The 27835-nt window shown below is 32.7% G+C and overlaps 4 protein-coding genes, 1 long non-coding RNA gene and 3 pseudogenes across 7 annotated transcripts; 1 reads left to right on the forward strand and 7 right to left on the reverse strand.

Annotated features, from left to right (window-relative positions):
- Positions 1-1055: 1055 nt before the first annotated feature.
- On the reverse strand, positions 1056-1682 carry LOC104753619 (uncharacterized). The gene has a single exon (XM_010475846.2). The coding sequence runs from the start codon at positions 1680-1682 to the stop codon at positions 1056-1058; it is 627 nt and encodes a 208-aa protein (XP_010474148.2).
- A 454-nt stretch (positions 1683-2136) lies between these two features.
- LOC104750443 (E3 ubiquitin-protein ligase SINA-like 1) lies at positions 2137-4559 on the reverse strand. Of its 2 annotated transcripts, none has more exons than XM_087490490.1 (3): positions 3708-4559; positions 2696-3203; positions 2137-2586 (listed from the first exon to the last, which is right to left on the reverse strand). In XM_087490490.1, the coding sequence occupies exons 1-3, from the start codon at positions 4020-4022 to the stop codon at positions 2576-2578; spliced, it is 834 nt and encodes a 277-aa protein (XP_087346616.1). In that variant the 5' UTR covers positions 4023-4559; the 3' UTR covers positions 2137-2575. The 2 variants fall into 2 exon arrangements, with proteins under 2 accessions (XP_087346616.1, XP_087346617.1); XM_087490491.1 differs by having other exon boundaries at positions 2137-3203; positions 3708-4068; positions 4209-4514.
- A 1573-nt stretch (positions 4560-6132) lies between these two features.
- On the reverse strand, positions 6133-7550 carry LOC104750444 (E3 ubiquitin-protein ligase SINA-like 1; annotated as a pseudogene).
- A 1696-nt stretch (positions 7551-9246) lies between these two features.
- Positions 9247-12990, reverse strand: LOC104750445 (uncharacterized; annotated as a pseudogene). The gene is made up of 5 exons (XR_015583846.1): positions 12831-12990; positions 12521-12583; positions 11222-11298; positions 10839-11144; positions 9247-10743 (listed from the first exon to the last, which is right to left on the reverse strand). The product of XR_015583846.1 is annotated as an uncharacterized LOC104750445 (transcript).
- On the forward strand, positions 12537-15355 carry LOC147925566 (uncharacterized; annotated as a pseudogene).
- Positions 15356-16915: 1560 nt separating this feature from the next.
- Positions 16916-17336, reverse strand: LOC109129633 (uncharacterized). The gene is made up of 2 exons (XR_002035918.2): positions 17096-17336; positions 16916-16968 (listed from the first exon to the last, which is right to left on the reverse strand). It is a non-coding gene; the product is annotated as an uncharacterized LOC109129633 (long non-coding RNA).
- A 2772-nt stretch (positions 17337-20108) lies between these two features.
- Positions 20109-22008, reverse strand: LOC109129630 (E3 ubiquitin-protein ligase SINA-like 1). Its single transcript, XM_087490494.1, has 3 exons — positions 21735-22008; positions 21205-21411; positions 20109-21070 (listed from the first exon to the last, which is right to left on the reverse strand). The coding sequence occupies exons 1-3, from the start codon at positions 21900-21902 to the stop codon at positions 20996-20998; spliced, it is 450 nt and encodes a 149-aa protein (XP_087346620.1). The 5' UTR covers positions 21903-22008; the 3' UTR covers positions 20109-20995.
- Positions 22009-25960: 3952 nt separating this feature from the next.
- On the reverse strand, positions 25961-27652 carry LOC104750447 (E3 ubiquitin-protein ligase SINA-like 2). Its single transcript, XM_087490493.1, has 2 exons — positions 27335-27652; positions 25961-26860 (listed from the first exon to the last, which is right to left on the reverse strand). The coding sequence occupies exons 1-2, from the start codon at positions 27482-27484 to the stop codon at positions 26156-26158; spliced, it is 855 nt and encodes a 284-aa protein (XP_087346619.1). The 5' UTR covers positions 27485-27652; the 3' UTR covers positions 25961-26155.
- Between the last annotated feature and the right edge of the window lie 183 nt (positions 27653-27835).

Here is a 27835-nt window from a genome sequence, read left to right on the forward strand (position 1 = left end):
TTCATCAACTACTAAACGTACAATCTATTCAGAAACAATTCAAGATTAGAACAGTTAACGTAATTCTTTTGGCGTATTGCGGTCTTACTGGTTGGGCTTATTGTGTCACAAAAGCAGCTAGTTGTAATGATCATTTGAAGAACTATCAGAGTAGAAAACAGTTTCTTGTATTGGCAATAGATTTACGAAATCTTTTGCTTTCAACATGAACATGATTTTGTATGCTTTAAAACACTACTCTGGTTTCTCTTTTGGTTTTGGTGATCCATTCAAAGCTCGACATGTTTCAAGTGATGATACTCATCAATTGTTGAGTATATTAGACCATCACCTTCCAATAACTGAATAACACTAAAAAAGAGAAGCAAACTCATGAAATCAACAACTTTGAGAGTAAAGAGAGAGAGAGAGATGTTATAAGGAGAAAGAGCGTACTAGAGCTTGTTCTTTGAAATCTTGAATTGCTGAAACTATTTCATCAATGTGTATCCCCTGCTCTCTTGCACTGCAGTGAACAAATAACAATAGTTAGGTGCAGCAACAGCCGCAAGTATACTCAAACTCACGTGCCAGCAAGTTGCTTTAGAAACTCTAAAATCTAAGTTGTTATTTGGTAGATATAGTGAATTCCTCCTCTCTGGTGATTTGAAGGATGTTTCAAAATCCAATTTTTTTTTTTTTTTTTTATCATCATTAATCTCTACGCTTGAGTCCAAGTTTAGCAGGATATGTGTTGTATACCAAAATCAATCTTGTAATGAATTAATAGTGTGAATTTCAAGTCAAGAGTATATAAAATTTTCAATACACAATACACCCTATGAGTACCTTAAAATCACCAGCATTATAACAATTGTGAAACCCCTAGATTAACAAAATTATCACTACTACAAATTACACGTCTACAACCACAAAAAAAAAAAAAAATTAACAAAATTCGAAACCCTAATTAGACTTCGGACACGAGGATTAACTAAATCATTACAACCACACCCAAAAAAAAAAAAAAAAAAAATACATGTTTTGAAACCCTAACTAGACTTTGTTTCACTTTGTTACGTGTAAACAGGTTGGCGACAGAGAGGGCATGAGTTTTTTTGTCGATTCAACCACTCGATGACACATTCTTCATGAAAAAGATGCGAGCAATTAGGCATAGGGTAGATTCGTTCAACGCCGCATCCCGACTCCAACAAATTCTCCAAACAAATCGCACAAGTCTTCGTTTCTTCTGCTTCGCTCTCTTTGTCCACCAGATCTGTTGTAGACGGACCAGAGCTACAAGGCACGATGATGTATTCCTTCTGTGTCAATGTGATGGTGACTGTCATGTATAAGGGTTGTTGTGGTGTCAAGTCAGAACTTTGACTTCTGAGTTGTTGGGCTTTAACAAGAATCTGATCGGATATTTGTTTGGACATGACACGATCGTGGAGTTCGCTGAGAACAAGTTGATAGATGTAGTTTGGTTCGAAATTTTCGAACTTGAGATAGATGAGTGGGTCGGAAGGAGAAGTATCGTCTGGGTAAGATCTGAACCTCGTTACACTGTCATCGTTCTTGTCTATGATAAGTTCCTCGAATTCTCTCTCTCGACTGATTATTACATCGCTTAAGAACTTTGACAAGGGATGAGACCAACTCGATACATGAACATCGACGTCGACTGGTTTGGTTTCCATTATTATCGGAGTGAATTTAGAGAAAGAGAGATAGATCGATGAGACTTGAGAGTCGTAAAAGAGACGACTGGAATAAGAGAATTAGAGAGGGAGAGAGATTGTTGTAAAATATGAAATTGTGGAGAAGTGCGGTGTAATGTTATTAGGGTTTCTCCCTATTATATAAGAGCAATAAAGCAAAACTCTGATTATAATTTGTTTTAACGGTCAATTTACATACAATTTCCTTTTTCCCAATATTCCTTTTTGCTTCTCCAAAATTGTTTATTGTGGTTGTATTTCATTTTTTTAGATACCGGAGTTTAGCTATGTGCCTATGTTTTTAATATTTTCTGAAATTCTGAATTTGAGCTTTGGGCCTGAAAACGCAGCCCATCTTTCGCCATTTAAACCTAATTTTAATCCTAAACCGAATACAAAACACCGAGATTAGGATCGTAGAAAGATAGAAAGATGGCACAACAAAACAATAGGCACTGTAACCTTAATTCCGGAACAACCGGCACCACTGCATCGAACATAACTAAGGCAAAATAGGCCTATAAGAGTTTCTAAGGGTTTAAGCAACTCGATACCAGCTTTGAAATTGCAGGTGGCAAGCTGGAAGGGGAAAAGTATAGTCACGAGACAAAGAACAAACAGACACATGAGTATAATGATGGATAGAGGGAAATAAGTAAGATGATGGACCATAAGAATATCCCTTTTAGAGTGCGTAAATATCAACAAGAGCAATGCATTAAAAGGTTATATGCACAAAACGACCAAAGACGGATATCCCTCCTCTTAGTCCTCATCTTCATCATCATCATCTTCTTCTTCTTCTGCATCTTCTTCATCATCATTATCATCATCTTCTTCTTCTAGGCTGCGGATGCAGATGCGCATATGCTTCAACAAAAACCTCGGATCGAAGAGATAGTCAGGAACTAACATAAAGTCCTTCTTCGGAGTTTGGAAGCTCACTTCCGGTAATTTATTCATCTTCGAAGATGTAAATGTCATAGAGTTACCTGCCGTCGAGTAGGATATATCATAGGAGAACTTTCCAACTCCTGGAGAAGGAGGTGCTATACAGTTCACAGTAAAATACATTCCTTGTGGTTCCTTGAAACACTGAACCACAACCAATGGACCATCCGCATATTCCTGAAGGACCGAAATCTTCGTCTCAATGTCCAAGTATACATGATGGGAATAGCCATACCTGAAGCGTTTGTCAGTGTCCTTGTGATTAGCAGCGTAATGACTGTAGAGATTCTTGTACAGGCCCGAGTAGTTGCAGTTCAGTGCAGGACAGTAGCACAGAACGAAGCTGCATTTCTTCTCGTGGGCTAATTCTTTGCCATAAGAGAATGTCTCGGTACAACCATGTTTGGCGTTTGGGCAAGGGACAATGATTGCTTTAACAATTTTCTCCATTATTCTGCATCGATTGATACCAATGGGGAAAGTGCAGGAAGGGCATGTGTGCCTCAGTTTTGTGCAGCAAGAAGAACAAGCTATGTGTCCATTGTCACACTGAAAAGCAAAGCAAACAGAGTTATACTTTACCAGTCAATGAAACTAGAACTAAATACAAGCATATACAAATGTAAAACTAGTAACTCATACAAATGTTATCTGGGAAGGACAATCATCCGTTAAACTAGTAACTCACAAGACTCGTTTGCTTTGAGAAAAATGTTCTTTACGAATCATTGTTAACAATGATTCAGTAACCTCCTGTAAGGGAAATTAACATCTAGCTAACCACAACAGCTATCCTAAAAGATTCTCATACGTTTCTTTCATCAACAAAAACTGGGGCTACTCTCACACATAACTACAGTCTTCAATTATTATCTTCCTAATCCAACGTTTTTCAAAATCATTCAACCACACAGTTTTTCAAAGTTCTGAAATCATCAAATCACTGGAATCACTGTAGTGTTCTAAGTCATCCTAAAACCACAGCAGTCTCCAAACTATAAACCAACCAGGAAGAAGAATAAGAAGTGGAGAAGTAGTAGTAGTAACAAACACCTGAAAGATATGATCCGTGAGTGCATCACAGCAAACAGGACAGTCGAGAAGATCTAACTCGAACAACGTCCCAGGCCGTACCACCAAATCCCCTGCACCACCAGTCTCACATTCTTCTTCAAAAACTAAGGGAACTCGTTGCCTCTTCCGGCCGCTGCTCGACGCTTCTCCAGCGAAGGATTGGATCTTCTTTTTAACCACCGCGGTGTAGCCACGTTTGAACTTTGAGACAACGACTGCTTCAACAACTCTCTCCATTATTCTACATCGATACTTACCAATAGGCAAAGTGCAAGCAGAGCATTTTTTCTTCATTTTTACACAGCAAGAAAGGCACGCTACATGTCCATTGTCACACTGAGACAACAAAACTCACACAAGACTCCGATTACAAACTCATATAACATCTGTAAAAGCAAGGATTTTGTAGCTAATCAACAAAAGCTTAATGTCCCCTGTGACAACATCTTCCTGGGTAGTGTGTGGTGAAGTAAGAAGAGAAAGATACGGCTCGTGAGTGTGACGCAACAAATCGGACAGTCGAGAAGATCTAACTCGAACAACGTCCCAGATCGTTCCACTTCCACCGCATCTTCTTCTTCACCACCATCTGGGAGTACGGATTGAGCAATGGAAGGTACTCGTTGCCTTTTTGGACAGCTGGTCGATGCTTCTCCGGCCATGGTTATCGGAATCTGGAGCTCGTAAGTCTGGATTTCGATTTGAATCGGTTAAACAGATGAAGTAAACCCTAATCCCCTTTTCTATTTTCCCGCCGGAACGTTTTCAGGGTTTCAGAATCTATGGAGTACACAGAGTACAGTTTCTCTAACTCAGTAACTCTTATTATTTATTTTTATTTTGAGAAAAGGGCTTTTGATTTAAAGAAATTCTCAAAAGCACCAAAAATCAAATTTAGTACAACATCACTAAAATTTTAAAAATAACATTATATTTCAAAATTAAACTCTAAATTTAACATACTAAACTCTACTCCTTAAAACTATACCCTAAATATAAAATTGAAAATCTAAATCTATAAAAAAATATTTGAAATTTTGTAATATGTTAAATAGTGCTATGTTTATAAATTTATAGAGTGTGTTATAATTGTCTATTTTAGTGTTATTTTAGGATACTTCTCTTTTATTTAAATCATATCGAGATTTTATAATATTTTGGATTTTAATTTAAACAAATTTTGTTATATATATATATATATATTCCATCAATTATATTTAATTTAAATAAATTATTCACTGAATAGTTAATAGTGGTGACATTTCTATCAAATAATCTCTCAATATAATGGAGTTTTCTTGAGGTAAAAAAAAAAACTTTTTTCCATGTTTTGTATTTGCTTTCATGTTCGTCCCACTTTGTCTCGGAAGGATCCTTGCTTGATTATTTAATTTGAACATGTTACAGTATATATTCCACATTTTCAAAATTAATAATAACAAACAAAACAAACGACAAAATAATAATAAATATTTTGTATGAAAAAAAATTGTAGTTTTATCTCAAGACATTATTCAAGTCTATTGGATCTTCCAAGTTTTAATTATCTCAAATGGTAAAAAAATGGCTGAATGACATTCAACCTATTCAACCTATTAATTTAAATCATCCATTTGCACCCTTAATTGCATATAATTAATTGTGTCTCTTAACTCTTAAGAGAGTAAATTGCACACAATCTAGAGATTTACCTCAACTTAGCTAAGTGCTTCAAACTGAATAAATAAGTGATAGGCTGATGGAGTTGCGGTCATACCCGATTGGAGAAGTGCTGGCATACTTTACTTACCGAGGTTCTAAGAGTTCCTTAACAACTAAGTTGAATCAAAAGCCTCTTGGTACATCAATAACACTTAGGGCTTGCCGGCCACTAGCATCTTATTGGATGATAAGAGAAAATACGAGGTTGGTGATTGCGAAGAAGGGTGTGGTTGTCTTGTAGCGTCAATTTGATGAACTTTAGGAGAACTTCAGATTAAAAAAAAAAAAAAAAAAGCAGCATTAAGTTAAAAACGATGAGCCATAAGAGGAGCGTTTAGAGTGCATAGTGGATAAAAGTAGCTAACAAAAACAAGAGAAAAACATTAGAGTTGGCCACACCTCTTAGTCTTCATCTTATTGAGACTCCTCTTTCATCATTTTTTAAAACGGTGGATGCAAATTTCCATCTTCAATGAAACTCTCTGACCTTGGAAATAGTAAGGGACCAACATAAAGTCTTTTTCAGGAGTTTGGAAGCTCACTTTCTGAATTCTATTCATCTTGGATGATTTAAACGTCATAATGTGTTTGTCACCTCCCATCGGCGTGTTGTATGAGAGATCATAGGAGAATTCCCCAACTCCTTGAGCAAGAGGTGCTATACAGTTAACTGTCACACATAATCCTTCTGGCTCCTTGAATAACTGAACTGCAACCAACGGACCATATGCAGATTACTGAAGGACTAAAATATTCTCACTTATTTCCATGTATGCGACTAGGGAACGACCACACACGAATTGATTCGATATGATCCTGTGGGTAGTATTGAAGTGAATGTATAGATCCTTGGATGGACCTCTGTAGTTACAGTACGGCTTAGGACAATAACACATAGCGAAAACGCATCTCTTCTCATGGGCTAATTCTTTGCCATAAGAGAATGTCTCGGTGCAGCCATGTTTGGCGTTTAGGCATGGGACAAAGATTGCTTGGACAACTCTCTCCATTATTCTGCATGGGTAGTTACCAATGGGAAAAATGCATGAAGGGAATTTGTGCCTTAGTTCAATACAGCAAGAAGAACAAGTTATGTGTCCATTGTCACACTGAGAAGAAAAGCACACAGAGTTAGTAACTCGGATTACAAGTCAATGTAACGAGAACCAAATATAAACATATAGAAATCTAAAAATGGTTCTGAAAAGAACAATCATCCATTATGTTTCTTTGTTTGCCATAAGAGAGGTAAAGTAAGAAAATAAGACCTGAAAGATAGGACTCGTGAGTGCGTTAGAGCAAACAGGACAGTCAAGAAGAAGTAGATCGAACAACGCTCCAGCCGCAATGCCTCCACCATTCTCGCCTTCTTCGGTGGAGCGATTAGCGTTGGGCGATGGAACAATGACTGCTTCAACAAGTCTCTCCATTATTCGGCATCGATAGTTACCAATTGGCAAAATACAACAGTAACCAGGGCATTTGGTGCTCAGTTTATTACAGCAAGAAGAACAAGCTATATGTCCCTTATCACACTGAGATCCAAAACCACACAAATAGTTATTACAAAAAAAACGAAGCAATGCAATTTTTTAACTACTCTTTTTAAGTAAAAAAAAAACTCAATGTGGTAGTCATTGTTAATTTTGAGAAACCAGTTTTCAAATTCACCAATTGTGGTCTTGAAAGATAGGAGCGGTGAGTGCGTATAGATAGGAGCGCTAGAACCATATATATATATATAAAAAGCTTATAAAAACCACTGTGGTCTTGAAAGTGTCACAAATTGATAAGATCCGGATCTTATCACATATGTGCTAGTAAATGAAATCTTCCTAATGCAACGTTTTCACAACATTTTTCAAAAACTCAGAATCAATCCAAAAGGGACGCAACCGCCGAGTATAAACAAAACTGAAAGATAGGAGCGGTGAGTGCGTGACAGCAAACAGGACAATTGAGGAGATCAAGCTCGAACAACATCCCCGATCGCCGTGCTACCACATCTCCTCCATCATTCTCGCCTTCATCTTGGACAGTGGAAGAAACTGGTTGCCTCTTTCGGCAGCTACACGACGCTTCTCTGGCGAGGGCTTGCTGAGAGTTCGTGCCTTTCACCATGGCTGTAAGTATCTTTGAAAGGTGTTGTTAAGTGTGGAATTGGATAGGTCGCATTTGTTGCTATTATTTAAACAAATTGAGTAAAACCCTAGTGTTTCCCTTTTATGGCTCCGAATGGTAAAAGCAGTTCAAGCGTTGCAGATCGTGCAGATCATGCAGTTCATGCTGAACAAGTGCAGATCATGATCGTCCAGATCATGCTGGAAAAGTGCAGATCATGCTGATTGAGCAGTCCAAATTATATGCTTGAATGGTAAAAGCAGATCAAACAGTGTAAATCATATATTAAACTATAAAGTATTTAAAAACACATCCAATTCAGCAAATTTATTTAAAATTATTGTAAAATAAACATATATTTTTTTTAATATAGAATATTTTCTAAATAATTTCATAGTTTGAAAACATTAAACACAAATTATCCAAATGCAACAAAAATAAAACTTAGAATAGTTTAACGGAAATTATTTTGATTTTCCCATAACATATCTGCAATATTTTCTCTAGTGTTTGCCATTTGATCTCCATCAGCTATAGCCGTATTCTCCATGTCACCTTCATCATTCTCAGAATTTGTGTCGCTAATATCAGTATGCTCCATTACTTCGGCAAAATCTTCATCAAAATAATTTGAAATTCTGATAAAGTTATGTAGTCTCATTGTAGCCATCACCACTCTTTTTTGAACATGAGTGTTATATCTAGGAAATTCACAAAGGATCCTCCATTTCTTCTTCCAAACTCCAAATGTCCTCTCAATGACAGAACGTAGTGATGCATGACAACGATTAAATAGTTCTTGTTTGTTTCTAGGAGGAGGACCATTGTTGAATTGTGACATATGATACCTAACAACCCCATTCCGTGAAGATCTATAAGGAGCAAAAAAACCTTGTTTATTTGGATAGCCAGAATCAACTACATAATATTTGTCTGCAGGAGGCAAAGGAAATTCAGCATCACTATCTTGCGCCATCGTGAGAACTGCTGTATCGTGACATGATCCCGGTGCTCCATTCCAAACATATGTGAACAAAATATTCAAATCACATATCCCCATTATATTAAACGAGGTTCTATCATGGCGATTCCAATACATTCCTTGGAGTTCAGATTTAACTTTTACACATACATGAACTCCATCCATGGCTCCAACAAATCCACTAAAATATGGCCAATATCTTCGATCCATTTGCAGTCGTTCAGGAATTCGACGTAGTTCTTGTCTCGTTGGAGTCTTGATATAATCACAAGCAAGTAACTCAGTTGCTCTAAGGACTTCAAAAAATTTTCTTTGCACTGTCTCTTGCGTTCGTCCAAATCTCAATCCAACATCTCTTTGAACTTCATTGTGGCCACATATTCGTAAAAACATGGCCACTCCCTCTTCGATGCTTACATTCATTGTAGGTTGTAACTCATAACTCATTTGTAACTTGTCACACAATGCTCTAAAAACATCAAGTGACATTCTTAGTAACTGAAGACACGCAGCATTATCTTTTTGGACTCGACACCATATATTTCTCCATCCTAAACCGTTATCTGTCTGCATTGGACCTCTTTCAAAATATCGGTTATAGTATCTTAGTGACGGTTGAATTATTAACTCTTCAAATTGTTCATTTTCCAGATTCTACAATTCAACTCTCTCATCGTAGTTTATATTGTGGGCACCTTGTGATCGCAACTGACATATACGAAATGCCTGAAATTTTATAAAGACAACATAAAACTAAATTAAATTGATGAAGATGACATTATTCAATAATAATAAAAACATAACATAACTTTTAACAACAGAGTACAAATGGTATAACTAATCATCAGATCCTGAATCACTTTGCTGATTTTCATTTAAATTTGGTCCTTCTTTATTTCCCCAAATGTTGAATAATCCTCCTCGTCTACGTGATCGTGATGTTTACCCTCCTGATGCATAATTCCTGAAATCATATTCTGGTGAAACTCCTCTAAAACCGTTATCGAAAGAGGGTACTTCTACTTCTTGAGAAACTCCTTGTTGAGCATTTTTTGTAGTCTCTATTTTTGTACCTAGTGAGAATCCATGTTGCACGTTTGTTGGAGGAATACATTGTGGAGCATTTTGTGATGAACCCCATTGTTGAGTACTTGGTGGTGAAGTCCATTGAGGCGCATTTTGTTCCGTTCTCCATTGCGGTCCAGTTGGAGGTGTACCCCACTGCGGAGCATTTGGAGGTGTACCCCCACTGCAGAGCATTTGGAGGTGTACCCCAATGCGGAGCATTTGGAGGTGTACTCCATTGTTGAAAATTAGAACCCCATTGTGGTGCATTTTGAGGTGTGCCCCATTGTTGAAAAGTCGGACCCCATTGCGGAAAACTCGGACCCCACTGGCCACCAGAATTTTGACCCCATGAATTATTACTACCAGATGGACTACCAAAAGTAAAGTTGCTTGGATTAGGACTTCCACCATTTTGCCCGGAGACTAACCGTTTTCCCACAAATTCGCTGTCCCGTGTATATCCTGTTAAAGCTTGTAAAAAGCGCAACTTATCTTCTGTGGTTCTTTCAGCTCGATCAATAAAATACTTACGCCAAAATCTTTCTTCTTTAAATGCATGAATGCAAGCCCAATAAAAATCTGTGTCACTCGGAAGCTCCAGCGATTCAAATATCTTGACAGCATTATCAAATTCTTCGTAATCATCTTGGTCGAAAAAATTTGGCGTAATTGTTGTAAACTTTGGCGCTGAAACTCTCTGAAACCATTCATTGTATCTGTTAGGATTGCCTCAAATGACTGTTTTCTACGACTTCCTCGTGAACCACTTCCAATAGAGATTCGTGAGCTTCCTGCCCCTCTTTGTGAACTACTTCCCCCTCTTAGTCCACCTTGTTGTTGAACTCTTGAAGCAGGAATATGAATTGGAGGAGCATGTGAAGAATTGTGTTGTAAATGATCCTGGGTGAATTCATTAGAGGGACGTGTTTCATCGTTGATATTAACGCGATACACCTCTTCATTTTCTTGTGTCTCAGGAACTTGACTTTCATCATTATCTATACCCTCATTCATTAACTCCTCTCTTCTTTGGTGCAAAGAGTACTGAGACTGTGATTGTACATCATGTAAGATGAAACAACGTTGCATCACATCCCAAAAGTCAGGCGGTTTTCGTTTAAATGATTTTACAATCTTACATACCTGTTAATTAGATTACAACATTTTAGTATACAAGTTTAATGTATACTAAAGTTACTAAATTTTTGTTGGTTGTGAAAGATATTTTAAATACTTACTTCACGATCTTTCCACCATGAATCAGATGCAGATATAACGGATGTAACAGGATCAACCGTAATTCCCGTAGAACCTTGCAGAAGTTGCTTGTACTTCTTATATTTTCTTTTTAGTTGATCAAGTTTTTCTTTAAAACACCGATAGTTTATATTTAGATTGAACTCCTTGTTGAATTTTTCAACCAAGAACTCTCTTCCAAGGGGTGTAGGATCTTTGAAGCGGTAACCATCCATGGCAATTGCTTGATCGTACAAATCAATAAATATTCTTTCTCGATTATAAGTCCATTTGAAAGTTTCTTTGATCTACAAGTTTTAAATATTTTTTAAATTTATTGCAATTAAATTCTAACTAAAACTTAGATAAATGTGAAATATTATACCCGTGCTGATGTTTCTGTAGGAAAATTTGTATCTTCTTGCACGGACGAATTTCTGTTTTGTCTGCGGTTAGCCATACCTACAAATACAATTTTAAATTGATTTTTCGTTATTATATATTTCAGAAAATTTTAAAATACTAACTAATATTTTCTCACCAAAAAGTTGATAATAACTTATTTATCTTAACTTACATAAACTATTATATCTAACAATAAATCTTATAGTAAATTTTACTTATGATTGAAATAAATGATTCCAAATTTTTTTTAGAACAATGTTTTACAAAACTAAGTGAGACTTATAAATAATCTACAACTTAAGTGAGATTTATAAATAATCTACAAAATCATGTGAGACATATGCATATATATTCAATATAAGAGACTTATATATATATATATATATATATATATATGTGTGTGTACTTAAAAAATATCATAAGCTTTAAAAGTTTCTGAGAAAATAGATTTACAATATTCTAAATCATTATCTAATAGTAATTATTGAGTTCATAGCACATTTGTTAATCTATAATAAAAATAATTATCTATCATTGAATCTGATTAAATAAAGATTTATGTATATAAATTTTTCTAAACATGTAATCCTATACAATATATATATTCATATTATATATTAATATTAGGAGAAAATATACCCAACAATGATGAATAAATATGATAAAGTAATCTTAACTTATTTATCTTAACTTAGATAAACTATTATATCTAACAATAAATCTTATAGTAAATTTTACTTATGATTAAAATAAATGATTAATTTTTTTTTAGAACAATATTTTACAAAACTAAGTGAGACTTATAAATAATCTACAAATTAAGTGAGATTTATAAAGAATCTACAAAATTATGTGAGACATATGCATATATATTCAGTATAAGAGACTTATAGATATATATATATATATGTGTGTGTACTTAAAAAATTTCATAAGCTTTAAAAGTTACTGAGAAAATAGATTTACAATATTCTAAATGATTATCTAATAGTAATTATTGAGTTCATTGCAAATTTTTTAATCTATAATAAAAATAATTATCTATCTTTAAATCTGAGTAAATGAAGATTTATGTATATAAATTTTTATAAACATGTATCTATATTTAAGCACCACCATATATATATATATACATATATAAAGATATAAAATCAGCATTCTCATTACATAATTGGTTGAAAAATAAGACAGTTTACGGTAACTATTATATAACATAAATAGAACTACTAACATATTATATAGCATAAATATATTTATTTATGAAATAAAAAATACATACCTTTCAACAAAAGAATATGGAAACAAGAGGTGATAGGTAGAATCTTTGATTGTCTTTTGAATTCTGTCCAAAAAAAAAATTTGATGTTACAACAAATATTATATAGCATAAATAGAACTACTAACATATTATATAGCATATATTTATGAAAGAAAAATACAGACCTTTCAACAAAAAAATGTGGAAACAACAGGTGATAGAGTAGAAGCTTTAATTGTTTTTTGAATTCTGTAAAAAAAAAAAAATAGATGTTACAATAAATAGAAAAATAAAAAAATAAAAAATGTGTTTATTTATTTTAAAAAAATACCTTTGGTGGAGAGAAGATGAATGGAAATAGAATTGATAGGAATTTGAAATATTTGTTTGTGTTGGTTGTATTTTTTTTTTTTTTCAAAATTTTGTGTTGGTTGTAAAAGTGAGCAATGGTGTGTTATATAGAGAGTAAATGAGATGAATTTGTGGGCAAAAATTTGGATCTGCCGATGGACAGCTTCAAAAATGATGTGGGCGAATTAATTAGTGGTTCTCCTGCATTTATAGCTAAAAGACAAAAAAAATTTAAATTGTGGACAGATAAACTGCATTAGTTTTAAAAAGAAAGAAAATTGTTGAATGGTGCTTTTATGATAGGAGAACTGTAGGTGTGGGTCCATTGTACTTTATCTGTCACTCCATTCAAAGCCTATGTTTTGTCCCGCTGAGACGTATTGGGAATCTAATCTGTACTTGGGAGAAGAAGTGTTATTATCACCTAGGGAATTGCCAAAATACTGTGTGCTATTAATACTTTGAAAGTTTGGATACATCGATTCTACTTAATATATTTTGATTTTGGTTGGTTCAATTTTTTCAAACACAGTTTTTCACTTTTACTAATTCGAATTTAAGAAAATAATTTGGAAAAAGTGGAAAAACTGGTAGAAATGTTGCTAAAGTTTGTAAAAGCTTTCTTTGTTTGTAAGAGAATTTCAGACAAGAAACAATTATTTTCTGTAGTAAATAATTATATAGTTACAAATATTAATACTTCAGATATATTATCCCATAATTGATTACCTTAAGGGCCAATCTTCTTATAATTAAAAGAGAAGTACAAATTAGAGAATGTCCAAAATCCCTAATCTATTTATTTAAATTGCCACTCAATTATTACTAAAGGAGACACTTAATTGAAATTGAGAAGGACAAAATTGACTTAAAAAATCACAGATTCGATTTTGAGAGTAGGGTCCGCGTGTTTATCCGATTGCCCACCTTATAACCCGATTGCCTATCCAACTGATTGGATCTTTATATTATGTTGGGCCTCACTATTGTTTTATTGTTTTGTTACCCATGTTGGGCCTGTAGTAGATGAACAAATCCTGCAAAATAAACAATAACTTAATAATAATTAATTGGCCAACAAAATCTAAAACTATCCAAAAATAAATCAAGAAGAGAGAGTCCAACTTCTTCGTTATTTGTTCATATCAATTTATGCTTCAAATTTATTATATCTCCAATCAACTTATAATCAGGGTCTCAGTTAACTAATTCCATAATAGCATAATTTCTTAACAAACGCAAATCAAGATCGAACATACCTAATTTGGACCTAAACAATCAAAAATTAAATTAAATAAAAAGATTTCTTACTTTACATTCAAGATTATCACAAATCAATCACTAGAAAACCCTACGGTACCAACCTCACTATAAATATATCTATTCTATAACCATTCTAATCTCATCATATCAACCAACATCGAAAACTCAAATAGCAAAACTCAAACTCCTTTTAGTATTGCAAAATAGCTCAAACAATTGCTTACCTCAATGATGTCAAGCCTTACAAGACATCCTGGAGAGTGCAAGTCCGAGTCCTTCACTCTTGGAAAACTTACACCACCGCTTTTGGAGAGACCTTTGACATGGTCCTCGCAGATGTACATGCAAGTTAAACTACAACCTTTTCTTCATCTACCTGTATAAATTCAAATTGTAGAATGTCAACTCATAAATACACATTATTTCAGGGAACAATGATACATGCTTCTGTTAAGAAGGATTGTCTGAATCGTTTCGAAAAGTATATGGTGCCTGGTGAATGGAAAGACATTCAACACTTTAGATTGGTTTATGCAGCAGGCCAATTTAGACCAACAACCCACCGTTACAAAATGAATTTCCTGGCTCAAACCATTGTCACAAGGATTGATCCACTGTCTGATGACCACTACATGTCTCTGACTACTTTCAAAGACGTGGAGACTGCTGGTCTAAATGCAAACATTTTAATCGGTAATATATACATTCATTCTCATGGTTTGTCTTATTATTAAAACTGGAATATGATTCTATTTTTGAAATTGTAGACATTGTTGGACAAGTTGTCAATGTGGGTGAAATGGAGACCATAGATGTCAATTGTAAGCCGACCAAGAAGATCTCTTTCCAACTAAGAGATGAGCTGTAAACTACAAACTTCCAACTTTTTTTTCAAACAAAATGTGTGTCTTATTACTAACATCACATACCTTTTAATATCGTAATAGGGATGCCAGACTTCCCTGTACTCTTTGGGGATCCTTTGTAGAGCAGTTTTTTGAAGCCTTTTCAAATGCAGATGGTGAGATGGTGATCTGTTTGATATGATTTGCAAAAATCAAGACATACAAAGGTAACATGATTTGATTCTCAATAAACAAAAAATAATATTTCAACTATTACCATAGTAAAATCATATATGTACCCCAAATTTGCAGATGTTCGAAGCATAGCAAACTCTTTCAATACTTCGCAACTTATCGTCAATCCAGACTATGGTAATACTTGAAATATTATTTTTTGCTACAGAGCGGGGGAATATTGAAATATTATACAAATTTCAGCAAGTTTCAATTTTGTAAAGGACCTAACATGTTTCATTTGCTAATTACACATAACTGTTAAAGGTAAGTAAATATAAATTAAAAGACCATAAATTGAAATCAAAAAGGGAAAATTACCAAAACTGAAAATATTTCATAGAAGATAAACTACTAAAAAGGACTTCTTATCAAATTACAGAAAATCCGCAAAGTTTATGAATATTTTATTTGTTTTCATTTGCAGAATCTCATTACTACCGTAAATAACGAGATATCATTTACTTAATAATCAAAACCTTCCAAAACTTAACGAAAGAAATTATACACACTAAAATAGTATAAATAGGGACACTGTGAAAGAGCTACTCATCAGACACATTTCTTACATTTCTTAGTTCCACTCCACTTTTCTTATTATCACTTAACCTCTCGGTATGGCTACCAGCCAAATCAACAAAAACACTCAACATCCACTCCTTTCCGCTTGGTTTGATCTGAACAATCAATGTTCATATGCAAGACAACTCACTTTCGAAGATATACCAGGATTTTATTATTGGAATCCCAAAGAAAAAAAAATCATAAGAAGGCCAAGAAACATCAACAGGCTAAGGACAACATATGTTTCAAGTAAGATTGGTGGTGATATATATTTGAAACTCCTATTCAGTTATATCAAGGGACCAATAAGTGATGAAGATATGAGGACATACAATGGTGTGATTTACGATTCATACAAAGAAGCATGTTTGGCGAGAGGTTTATTAGAAGAATAAAATGATAAGGATCACAATCCATCTACCTGTTTGTTTTTTTATCTTCTTAAAATTTCTATTCTAGATAGCTTTCTGGCTTAATTACATCAATAATAAAACTTTTATGTTCTGTTTATTTCTGTCAACCGAAATCCAGAGGTTTACTAAATCCATCTCAGCCAAAAATACTAAATATTCATGGCCAAATAAATTATTTGTAAGAAAACAAGCAGAAATACAAATGGTGTCCAATAAAATCTTGAAAAACTTAGCAGGAGAATAACTTACTAGGATTGTGTAGAGATTTGTATTTTGCTCCACTTCAGATTTAATAAGGTAGTTTAACCTAACGAAAAAAACAAAATTAGCAGAGAAAATAGGCAAAGTAGACATTATATTTCTTTAAAGAAGATGATATATATAGCCGGTGTTAAACCACAATTGTACTGCTTTCTTACCATTGATTTGCTTTCAATACACCAGTATGTTCATAGTCCTTCTTCAATCCGATTTATGCAATTCCAATGAGCGCCTATTTCGAAGAAATTAAACCCTGTCAAAATTAAACGGTTAACATTAGAGTTTCGAATTCAACAGAGTAGATGTAAAGACAGAATTGAAAGGGGTTCTGGATCCTTATCTTTCATTTAGGCTTCTTTTATTTGTTTTCCTGTTTTTAAGAACAAATCAACAAAAAAGGAAAACAGAAAATTCAAGATAAATTAGTATATTAATTTGATTAAACAACAAGAAACCAAAAATTACAAATTGGAAAAAGATTCAAACCTGGTAAAGAAGACCCATATTCGATCGAATACGTTTGGAATCCACACCTAATCTATGACGAAGAATAATAGAATAAGTTAATGAGGAATCCATCCTTACAATAGATTTAGTAATTGAGGAATCTACATCGAATCTATGACGAAGAAGGAGAATATTGAATTAAAAGATCAATCTATTACCTTACTTATCCATTGATGTCGAAATCTGAGAATTACAACAAGACAGAATATCGGATTATTCCGATCAATTTTGTGTAATCGGAGAATTAAAAAAAGACTGATTTTCGGATAAATATGCTGATGAAGTTTTTACTGGGATTCCGAACTGAAAAGATCATTGCCTCAGAGATTATCAGATTAATCCGATCAATGATGTTGATTCAATTTTTTTTTGATCAAGAAAACTCTATCGGTAAATTGTTTCGACTATTCTTGATTTTTTGTTTTCTTTCTCCCGATAACAAAATCAGAGGATAAGAGTGTTAATGGGCCAATTTCGGAATCACAATAAAAACCCATCTATTCTCCTCATCAACACTTATAAAATTATGGCCCATTAATTCATATTTTATGTTTCATCTATAATAATAATACACAATACATTATCTTTATGCTCATAGTAAATGAAATTTTAATTTATTTCATATTATAGATATAAATAAAAAAAATAAAAAAAAATATTATTAAAAAACCCAGACGTATTATATTTAGTTACAATCATATTAAAAATATAAAACCAAAAACTTTTCTATTTGCTATATACTTTATTTTCAAAGAAAAAGGAATATAATCATTAACAAATAGATTTCAGTTTAAGGTTCCTGAAAAAAAAAAAACAACCAAAGATCTACTTCAGGGTTGTAACACCGTCTAAAGCGCGTCAAAACACCGTGTACACACAATAACTTCATTACTAAATAAATAAATAAGCCAATATTTATTACTATATTTAAAAATATTCAAAATATAAAATTTTACCATTCACACTACTAATGTGTCATATATATTAGAAAGCCACTTTTACTTCATCTTTACACTTTATTTTAAAACTACTTAAAAAACAACTATAACTTGATATTATTAAAAAAAATATTACTACACATTTCCGAAATAAACATTTTAAACAAATTTGGTACTTACAACTTAAAAAAACTTATTTAAAAATTTATTTAATCTACATACAAATAACTTTACCATAATTTAGTTAATATATATTAAATAATATCAAAACTATCCCGCGGTATACCGCGGGTTAAAACCTAGTTTGTTGTATAACCAAAATCACTAACATAATTAAGAATATAGCAGTCTATTTGAAAAAATTAAGAAACTAACATAGAGGGTAGGGGAAATTACCATTTTAGTGTTTTTTTGAATAAAATAAATTGTTATCCCATCATATTCTTTTGGATCATTTCTACTATTTTAAAAATGATTCAAAATTTCAAATCTATCTTAACAAAATGAATATTTTTCTGCATAAGACGTAATTTGAATTTTTAAAATCAGATTAAAAAAAATTATATTAGCAAATAGTGTTTGTAGTTAGATATAAATTATACTATATAGAATATATATAAATAGAATGGTATACTATACTATTTTCTTTTAGAAACATAAATTAATCAAAAATAATAACAAAATAAAACTGTTTATAACTACAAACACATAAAATGGAATAGTATAAACAACATGAAAAATACAAGACAAGTTGTTTCCTAAGAAATATACAACATGTGAAACCTAAATAGAATACATAAATGAAATAGTATAAAATGAAATGAAATGTATGAAACAAGTCGTTTACTAAGAAAAGTACCACATATGAAACATAACATATATACTGAGTTCAATATTTTCCTTAAAAAAAAACTATACCCTAAGGGATACAACATAGAGAACCCAAACAATCGAGTCAAACACATATCCAATAAAAAATCTTTATACCCTAAGGATAAATTATTATCAACCCAAACAACTAAGTTAAACGCTAAAAAAATATAATAAGTAAAATCGACATAAATTATTTTCTGATAAAATTATTGAAAATAATTGTTTGTATTCTATGCAGAAGAACAAAAAAATCTTGTAACATAATCAAATTATTTCTAGAATAGTATTTATAAATTACGTGTAGTATAGTACAATTTATATATTGAATGATATGATCTAAATTACTATTGCATTCTTTTAATATTTAAACTAAAAATTGTTTATTTATTTTCAAAATTTTAGTTGAATCTACTTTTTATAATGTGAACCATGGTATGTGTGGAATATCTATGTTTTTATAATAGAATTTGTAAATTTAATTTAGTTTTTGTAAATATATATGATAAGGAAGGGAAATAATTAAAATAAAAAATAAAAACAAGAACATACACACACATGGAGTACTAGGTGACCGTACATGTGTAAGAAAAGAAGAGAGGGAAGTCAATTATTCTTATGCCATAGGGGACACAAATGTCATTATTATAGATAATACATGGTATATGATAGATTGATGGTTAGTATTGTTAGTTAGTTAAATATAGTTTTTTTTTTGGTTATTTTGCCAAATTCTCTTAACTTAACAAGAGTAAAAATAATATTTTTTCCCAGAAGGTATACAGTTAATAATTAATTTAATATTTCTATTTCATTAGTATTTCTTAGGTTTTAACTATGAGGTCACAAACTTAAAAGAGGGTGGAGGACCTTCTTCACGTCGGTCTAGAAGATTTTTGGTGTTTATTTAAGGTTTTGTAGAAGATGTTGCGGTCTAGGATGATGATCACTAATCCCATGTTGTTTACAAAATAGATTTCTTTTCATGAGAACGTGTAAATTAAAATGGCACAAAACTCAAACTAATTCCCTCAAATAGAAAAGAGAAAAAAAAAGTTTCCAACATTGAACACAAGGCTGTCGCAGCACTCCTCCTCTCTGGCCAAGGATGCGTTAACAGCCTTAAAACACTCCTGGAAAACCGCGAAGTAAGCTCATTTTCAACTTAGCCACTTATCAACACCATTCTTGATTCGTTCTTACTTGCTCTATCTTTTGTGGATTCTCCTAAGATGCACAAAAACAATCAAAACCTCTCCGCACTAAAGGTTTAGTTAGACAAGAACTACAGAGCCAGTGCTCTGTTTTTACAAAAACACAGTGAATTCTCCTCTCTGTTCTATCTACTATGAAAGTCGTGTAGGTGTTTTACTTATTTATTTGAAGTACGATATTTTCAGGTTGTTACAATCGTGTACATATTGAATATTCCAAAACTGCAACGCTACAAAACGGGTGCATAAGATCAAAGGTTCAAAGACAAAACCTCTTATGTCATGTGCATCTGCAGCTTTTGCGGTTAATGATACAAAATGACAAGACTGGACAAAGTTGTGTCTGAAGCTTCACTTACTTCTTTTCATGTTGATGTTCTGGCAGTTTACGTCTATCACCATCACCAAATGTTTTCATGCCATTTTAACATCATCACTTCAATTGCTGGGAACAACTTTGGCTATGCCAATATGACCAGTTTAATCTAGTCCACACTGAAAAGATATTTCAGATCAGGAATAATAACCTCACTAGCAGAGTACATATAGTTTGGCCCCTGACTTTATAAGCAATGAGTAAATTTATTCTTCAAAAAGCCAATGAATCATCAGCCAAAAACATTATGCATCACGGATTGGAATTTATAGTGTCCTCCAAGACCGGGGGAGCTTCTTCTTAATTGGCTTTGCTTTGACATCAGAGCTAATTGAAATTTCTAGAGATTGAAAAGACAACAACACAGCTGAGAAAATGTTGTTAAAGTTGACCAAATCGAATTGAACAAAAAAAATACCAACACATGTATCATATGAGCTAACTTCAATGCAACAGGGTACATGGTGGACATGAACCATAGCCTGGATTAGCATTCACAGCTGTGCTTGAAGCTAAAGCCGTCGGGACTCAATCTAGTTGTAGACTGCAGAAGAGAGGAGCAGAGGAGACATTTGCTTGAAAAAAAAAAGACATATAGTATATGAAGTAACCACAGATCAAACTATATATAGACAAGGCTCAAAGAACACACATACAAAATTATAATTGATGGATGGAGAAACAAACATCATTTAGTAACACGATAAACCATACGAATATGTGTCCGCTATCACACTGAGATTAAAAACCACACAGTTAGTTATTATTATACAAAATAACTCAAAATCATCAATAAACATAAACCACAATCACGTTTCAATCAACATGCGAATATAAGGAGAACAGTCGTGGAAATAGGAAGACAATACCTGAAAGATAGGAGCAGTGAGTGCGTTAGAGCAAACAGGACAATCGAGAAGATGTAGGTCGAACAGGAACCCTCTACCAACAATGAAGGCTTCCAAGATTTTTTCCATTATCAGGCATCGGAAGTCACCAATGGAATCCCCACAATCAGGGCATACGTTTTTCATTTTAGTACAACACGAAGAACATGCTATGTGGCCATTGTCACACTGAGATTCAAAACCACACAGTTGGTTAAATATATACAGTAAGCTTATACAAATCTAGACAGATATATATAGTAAGCTTATACATATCTAGACAGTTATATATAGTAAGGTTATACAAATCTAAACAGATATATATAGTAAGGTTATACAAATCTAAACAGATAATTTCACTATCATCATCTAAGTTTGCTATTTCAAATGGGAAAAACAAGTTAAAATTTAAGGAATAAATTTCTAACTAAATCAGAGTTATCCTAACAGAGCAGGAGCTAGGGTTTAAAATCGTTGAAGAAGGAGAAGGTGGAAGTAAGAAAAAAAGATACCCGAAAGATATGAATTGTGAGTGAGTCAGAGCAAACGGGACAACGGAGAAGATCTACGTCCACCAGTGTCCCAGATCTTGCCACCGCCGCATCACCTCCACCATTCTCGCATTCTTCTTCTACATGTCGTTGCCTCTTTTGGCGGCTGCTCGATGTTTCTCCGGCCATAGCTATTGGAATTAACTGTGGAATTCGATCGGATTTGCTTCGTTACTCTATGTGAACCCTAGTTCGCCTTTCTATTCTTCCCGCCGAAACGTTTTTGGCCTTGAATGGCACGTAGGTTCTACAATTGTTTTTGGATTTTGTTTTTTAAAAACTAATTTTTTCTCCATTCAAGATTTAACACTAAATAGATTCCTAAAAAAAAATAGAAAATTAGCTTTTAGTTTTTTTTTACAAATATTAACAAAAACTACAATTCACATAATTAGAGATTTTAGGGAAAACTTAAGATTCTTTTTTTTATGGTTCCTTATGTAAATATTTTTAAAAATAACCAAAAAATAATTTTATTACAAAAACTAAAATCCTAAAAATCAAAAACAAAAAAAACTAAAAACCAAAAACTATAATCTAAAAATCATTTAAAAACCATGTTCCATTCATGGCCTTTCATAGTTTTGGATCAGAATCTGTGGTGGAGGATATTTTGTTGTTTTTTACTCTTTTATAAGTTTTATCATTTACTCTTTACTCATATCCAGGTTGTTTTTTAAAAGGAAAAAGTAATTTTGGATTTTAATTGAAACAAATTAATAAATTGATTGTTAAACAATGAAATGAATTAAATTATATAATTATAAGATTTTTTAAAACATTTTCTTTTCATTTTTTTAGTTAACATAGATTTTTTTTTTTTAAATGATGTGATTGTTAAAAATTAAAGGAGCAATATTATATATATATATATATATATATATATTACTCCTTTAATTTTTAACAATCACATCATTTAAAACAAAAATTAAAGGAGTAATATAAAAAAAATACGTTAGTTAATTATATGGGAGATTTGCACTCTAACATACTGTTTATGAAAGTATGTTCATTTAACACACTTTCTGTTCATGAGACACTTTTTTGCCAACTTTTCCACTGTTCACATAATTTCTAAACTATTTTAACCATTATCATGTAAGTTGAGGTATAACTAGAACGAGGTATAATTTCTAAACTATTTCTGTCACATTTTTTTTTCTCCTACTCTCTTTTTAATCACTTTATTTAATTATTATGACATATATTTTTGATTTTGTTTTTATGATCCATTATAATTTTATTTTTTCTACATTTTGAGATCCATTTTACTATATTTAAAATGAATAATTATAATACATATTATCCAATTATAGTTGAATATTTGTTGATTGTTATGTGGATGCTAAAAATGTCTTATTATGTGGATAGTTATTTGTGGATACTATACTTATTCTAAAATCAAGTCCACATGGACGATGAGTTATATACGTCCACTAAAAACAATTTATGTTTTGGTGAAATAGTCATTGTTAATTATCAAATGATGTTAACCTCATCATATCCCCAAAAAACCTAAACATGAAACTGTTCATCATATCATATCCTAAACTCTAAACCAGAAACCTCTAAGCCCTAAGCTCTAAACCCTAAACCTCTAAACCCTAAACCCTAAAGCCTAAATCCTAAATTATAAACCTTAACCTTAGATCATAATCATAATCTTAAATATAATTTCATAGCAATTTTAATAAATGTAACCAAATATGAAGATTTTTTATTAGAAAACATGAAATTGACCCACCCCAACCTGTAAACACTGAACCTTAAATTAGGCCAAATTTTTGATTACTTGCATTACATTCTTTATAAATTTCCAAATTCATTGATATTGTTCGCGATTATGTGGATGGTTAACATGTATAGATGGATACTTATTTTGGATGACCAGATAAAAAACAATATGAATACCTAATTAATCAAACAACTTGTGGTTTGCTAAAGTAATCATGGTTAACTATCAATCAATTTTAATCTTTCATGTCCATAAAATCAAGTCCACATGGATGAGTTATACACGTCCACTAAAAACTACTTGTGTTTTGGTGAAGTAGTCATTGTTAATTATCAAACAATTTTAACCTCATCATATCCCCTAAAAATCTAAGTATGAAGCCATTCATTATACTAAACCTCAAACCCTAAACCCTAAACCTCTAAACCCTAAACCCTAAATCTTAAATCCTAAACCCTAAATTATAAACCCTAAAGCCTAAATCCTAAACTTTAATCTGAAGATCTTTAAACCATAATCATAAATTTAATTTCATAGCAATTTTAACAAATGTAGCCAAATATGAAGATTTTTTACTAGAAAACATGAAATTGACCTACCCCAGTAAATCCTAAACCTTATATTATGCCAAATTTTTGACTTCTTACATTACATTCTTTATAACTTTCAAATGCATTGATGTTGTTCCCTATTATGTGGATGGTCAACATGCATAGATGGATACTTATTTTTGGATGATCAGAAAAAAAAACATATGAATACCTAATTAATTAAAAAAATTTGTGGTTTGATAAAGTAGTCATGGTTAACTATCAAACGATTTTAATTTTTCATGTCCATAAAATCAAGTCCACATGGACAATAAGTTATACACGTCCACTAAAAACTACTTTTGTTTTGGTGAAGTAGTCATTGTTAACTATCAAACAATTTTAACCTCATCATATCCCCTAAAAACCTAAGCATGGAACCATTCATTATATTTTATACTAAACCCTAAACCCTAAATTCTAAACTTTAGATCATAAACTATAATCATAAATTTAATTTCATAGCAGTTTTAACAAATGTAGCCAAATCTGAAGATTTTTTACTAGAAAACATGAAACTGACCTACCCCAACCTGTAAACCCTGAACTTTAAATTAGGCCAAAATTTTGACTTGTTGTATTAGATTCTTTATAAATTTCCAAATTTATTGATGTTGTTCTTAACTTGTAAAGAAATATTTGGAAATTATATTACTGGTTTTTGTGCTAGAAACACTTGGAATCTGGCGCCTCAATCCTTTGAGCTTAAGAGAAAGATTTTATTGAAAAAACTCAACCAAGTGTTAAACTAGAATTATCCATCTAAATATGTCCACATGTTCATGATTTGTATGACATAATATACCATTTGCTTATTTCATCTAGACAAATTTTCTGCTTTTCTCTAACAAAAATTATATATTTTTGTGTCTACACTTTACAACTAACAAAAATTATATATTTATTTAAACAGTTGAAGAGAGAGAAGAGAATGAAAAAGAAACATGTGAATTAGGTAACTAGAGAAAGATTTATAGTTTGATGGCATTGTTGTAAATAGAGTAATAATGAAAGGATAAGATAGTTAATAGACATAGAGAAAATGTCCAAATAGTAGAAAGTGTGTTAGAGTGCAAATACTTTTGAAAAAAATGTGTTAGAGTGCAAATATTTCTAATTATATTTGTTAAATTTAGAAATTTAAAATATATTGGTTGAAAGCTCAATTCGATTTTTTTTTTTTGTGCAATAGAAAAACAAAGTTAAATTCAAAGTATTTTCTCTGTGTTGACAGTGTCTATGGTCCATGGGTACCATAAATTTGATCAGTGATGTATTTTTGCGTTTAGTCAAAAGAAAAAAAGGAAGTAATACTATTTGACTGCCAATGAAATTGAGGAAAATTCATAAAACGAGCAAGGCTTACGAACAGAAAATGTGCCATACCAAATTAATCATGCTGATGTTAGTAGACAACTCTTGATTGCTCAAGTAATAGCTAAAAGAACTTGAGCTATGCCAATATGACCAGTTTATTGAAGACTTCCTTTTATCTTAATGCTAGAGAACAATAGATGCAAGTCGAAGGAGACAAGATATACTTGGACTGGACCATACTAATAACCTCATTAGCAGAGTACAATAGTTGTGGCTCCTAACTTTAGAGCAATGAGTGTAATTGAAACCGAATCTCAATTATTAAAATGCAGTGATCCTCAAAATCATGGATCATCAGCAAAACACATTATGCAGACTATTATAACATCTAACCATACACTGAAACTACAAAACCGAGTTAGTTTTTAAAAGCTGGGTAATGATTCTTGCGGAATGAGATAAAGCCCTGTATAGTTCTCGGAAACTAATCTGTTCTTAGTGCATTATGCATATGAAAAGGGATGAAGAAACAGAAGAGAAAGTAGTGCAAGAAGCTATTGATCATACATTGACATCTGAGCTAAATGAAAGAAATATCCAGAAATGGAAAAGAGAACAGCACAACTAAAAAACCATTTAGAGTGCATAGATGACAAACTAAAGTAGCTGCAGCAATACATCAGAAGGGTAAATGAAGTTATGAACAAAACGACATACAATGGATATGATATGATTGATTATTACTCTTCTTCATCAGCATCTTCTTCTTCTTCTTCATTGTTTTCTAGCCGGCGGATGCAAATATTCATTTTCAAACGAATCCCCTGCTCCTGGAAATAGTAAGGGACCAACATAAAGTCCTTCTCAGGAGTTCGATAGCTCACTTTCTGAATCCTTTCCATCTCCTCCAGTTCAAACGTCATAGTTTTACCTCCAGACTTGTAGGAGAGATGATAGGAGAACTCCCCAACTCCTGGAGCAGAAGGTGCTATACAATTCACAGTCACGTAAAATCCTTGCGGCTCCTTAAAACACTGAACCACAACCAAGGGACCATCTGCAGATTCCTGAAGAACAAGAATCTTATCACTTATGAGCAGCCATGCGCCAGAGGAACGGCCACACACGAATTTATTCCATGAGTCTTCGTCGTCGTGGTTAGCATAGTAATGACTATAGAGATCCTTGTACACGCCGCTGTAGTCACAGCCTGGTTCAGGACAGTAGCACAGAGCAAACCTACATTTCTTCTCATGGACTAATTCTTTCCCATAAGAGAACTTCTCAGTACAACCAAGTCTGGCGTTTGGGCATGGCACAATGACAGCTTCAACAACTCTCTCCATTATCCTAGATCTAAAGTTACCAATAGGTAAAGTGCAAGCAGGGCATTTGTTCCTCAGTTTAGTACAACAAGACGAACAAGCTATATGTCCATTGTCACACTGAGAAAGCAAAAGCAAAACTCACAATTCAATGAAACTATAACACCAAAATACAAATCAAACTGGTAAATTCATATGTTATCTGGGAAGGAACAGTGACTGTAATGAGATTAACATCTATTAAGGCCTCTAATCTCACACATACGCAACATTTATCACCAAAATTATCATCCATAAACCCTAAATCACAATACAGTTTTTCAAAACTCACAAGTCAATGAAACTATAACACCAAAATACAAATCTAAAACTGGGAAGGAACATTCATCTATATACACTAGTAACCCACAATTTAGTGACTGTAATGAGATAAACATCTATTAAGGCTTATAATCTCACACATATGCAACATTTATCACCAAAATCCTCATTCATAAACCCTAAATCACACAACGTTTGTCACCAAAATCCTCATTCATAGACCCTAAACCCAGAAGAAGGAAGGAACAGTGGGATGAAGTAAGAAACAAAGACCTGAAAGATAGGAATCGTGAGTGCGTGACAACAAATGGGACAATCGAGGAGATCTAGCTCGAACATTGTCCCAGTTCGTGTCACCTCATCTCCTCCTCCACCATTCTCGGCTTCTTCTTCAGCAGCGGCGGGAGCTCGAAGCTTCTCCATCCATGGCTATTGGATTCGCTATTTTGTGGAGTAAAAACCCTAGATCCCCTTTTTCTATCTTCCCGCCGGAATGTTTTCAGAGGTTTTAGGATCAAAGATTCAGAATCTGTGGTTGTGAACATTTTTGTTTCTACTAATAATAACTCTTTATCATTTACCCGTTTACTCATCATCATTAGTCATATACCGGAGATATATATATCCTACTATATGAAACTAACCTTAATTTTAAGGTAAAAAATTAGGATGAGGTATTGGTTTAGGGGACGTATTGGTTTAGGATTTAGAAAGAATTTTAATGATTTTAAAAGTTAGGTAAAATATGTTGTTATTCAATCAAGACTTTTAAAA

This window comes from Camelina sativa, chromosome 16 (assembly GCF_030686135.1).
Source record: "Camelina sativa cultivar CO46 ecotype springtype chromosome 16, ASM3068613v1".
NCBI classification, from domain to species: domain Eukaryota; kingdom Viridiplantae; phylum Streptophyta; class Magnoliopsida; order Brassicales; family Brassicaceae; genus Camelina; species Camelina sativa.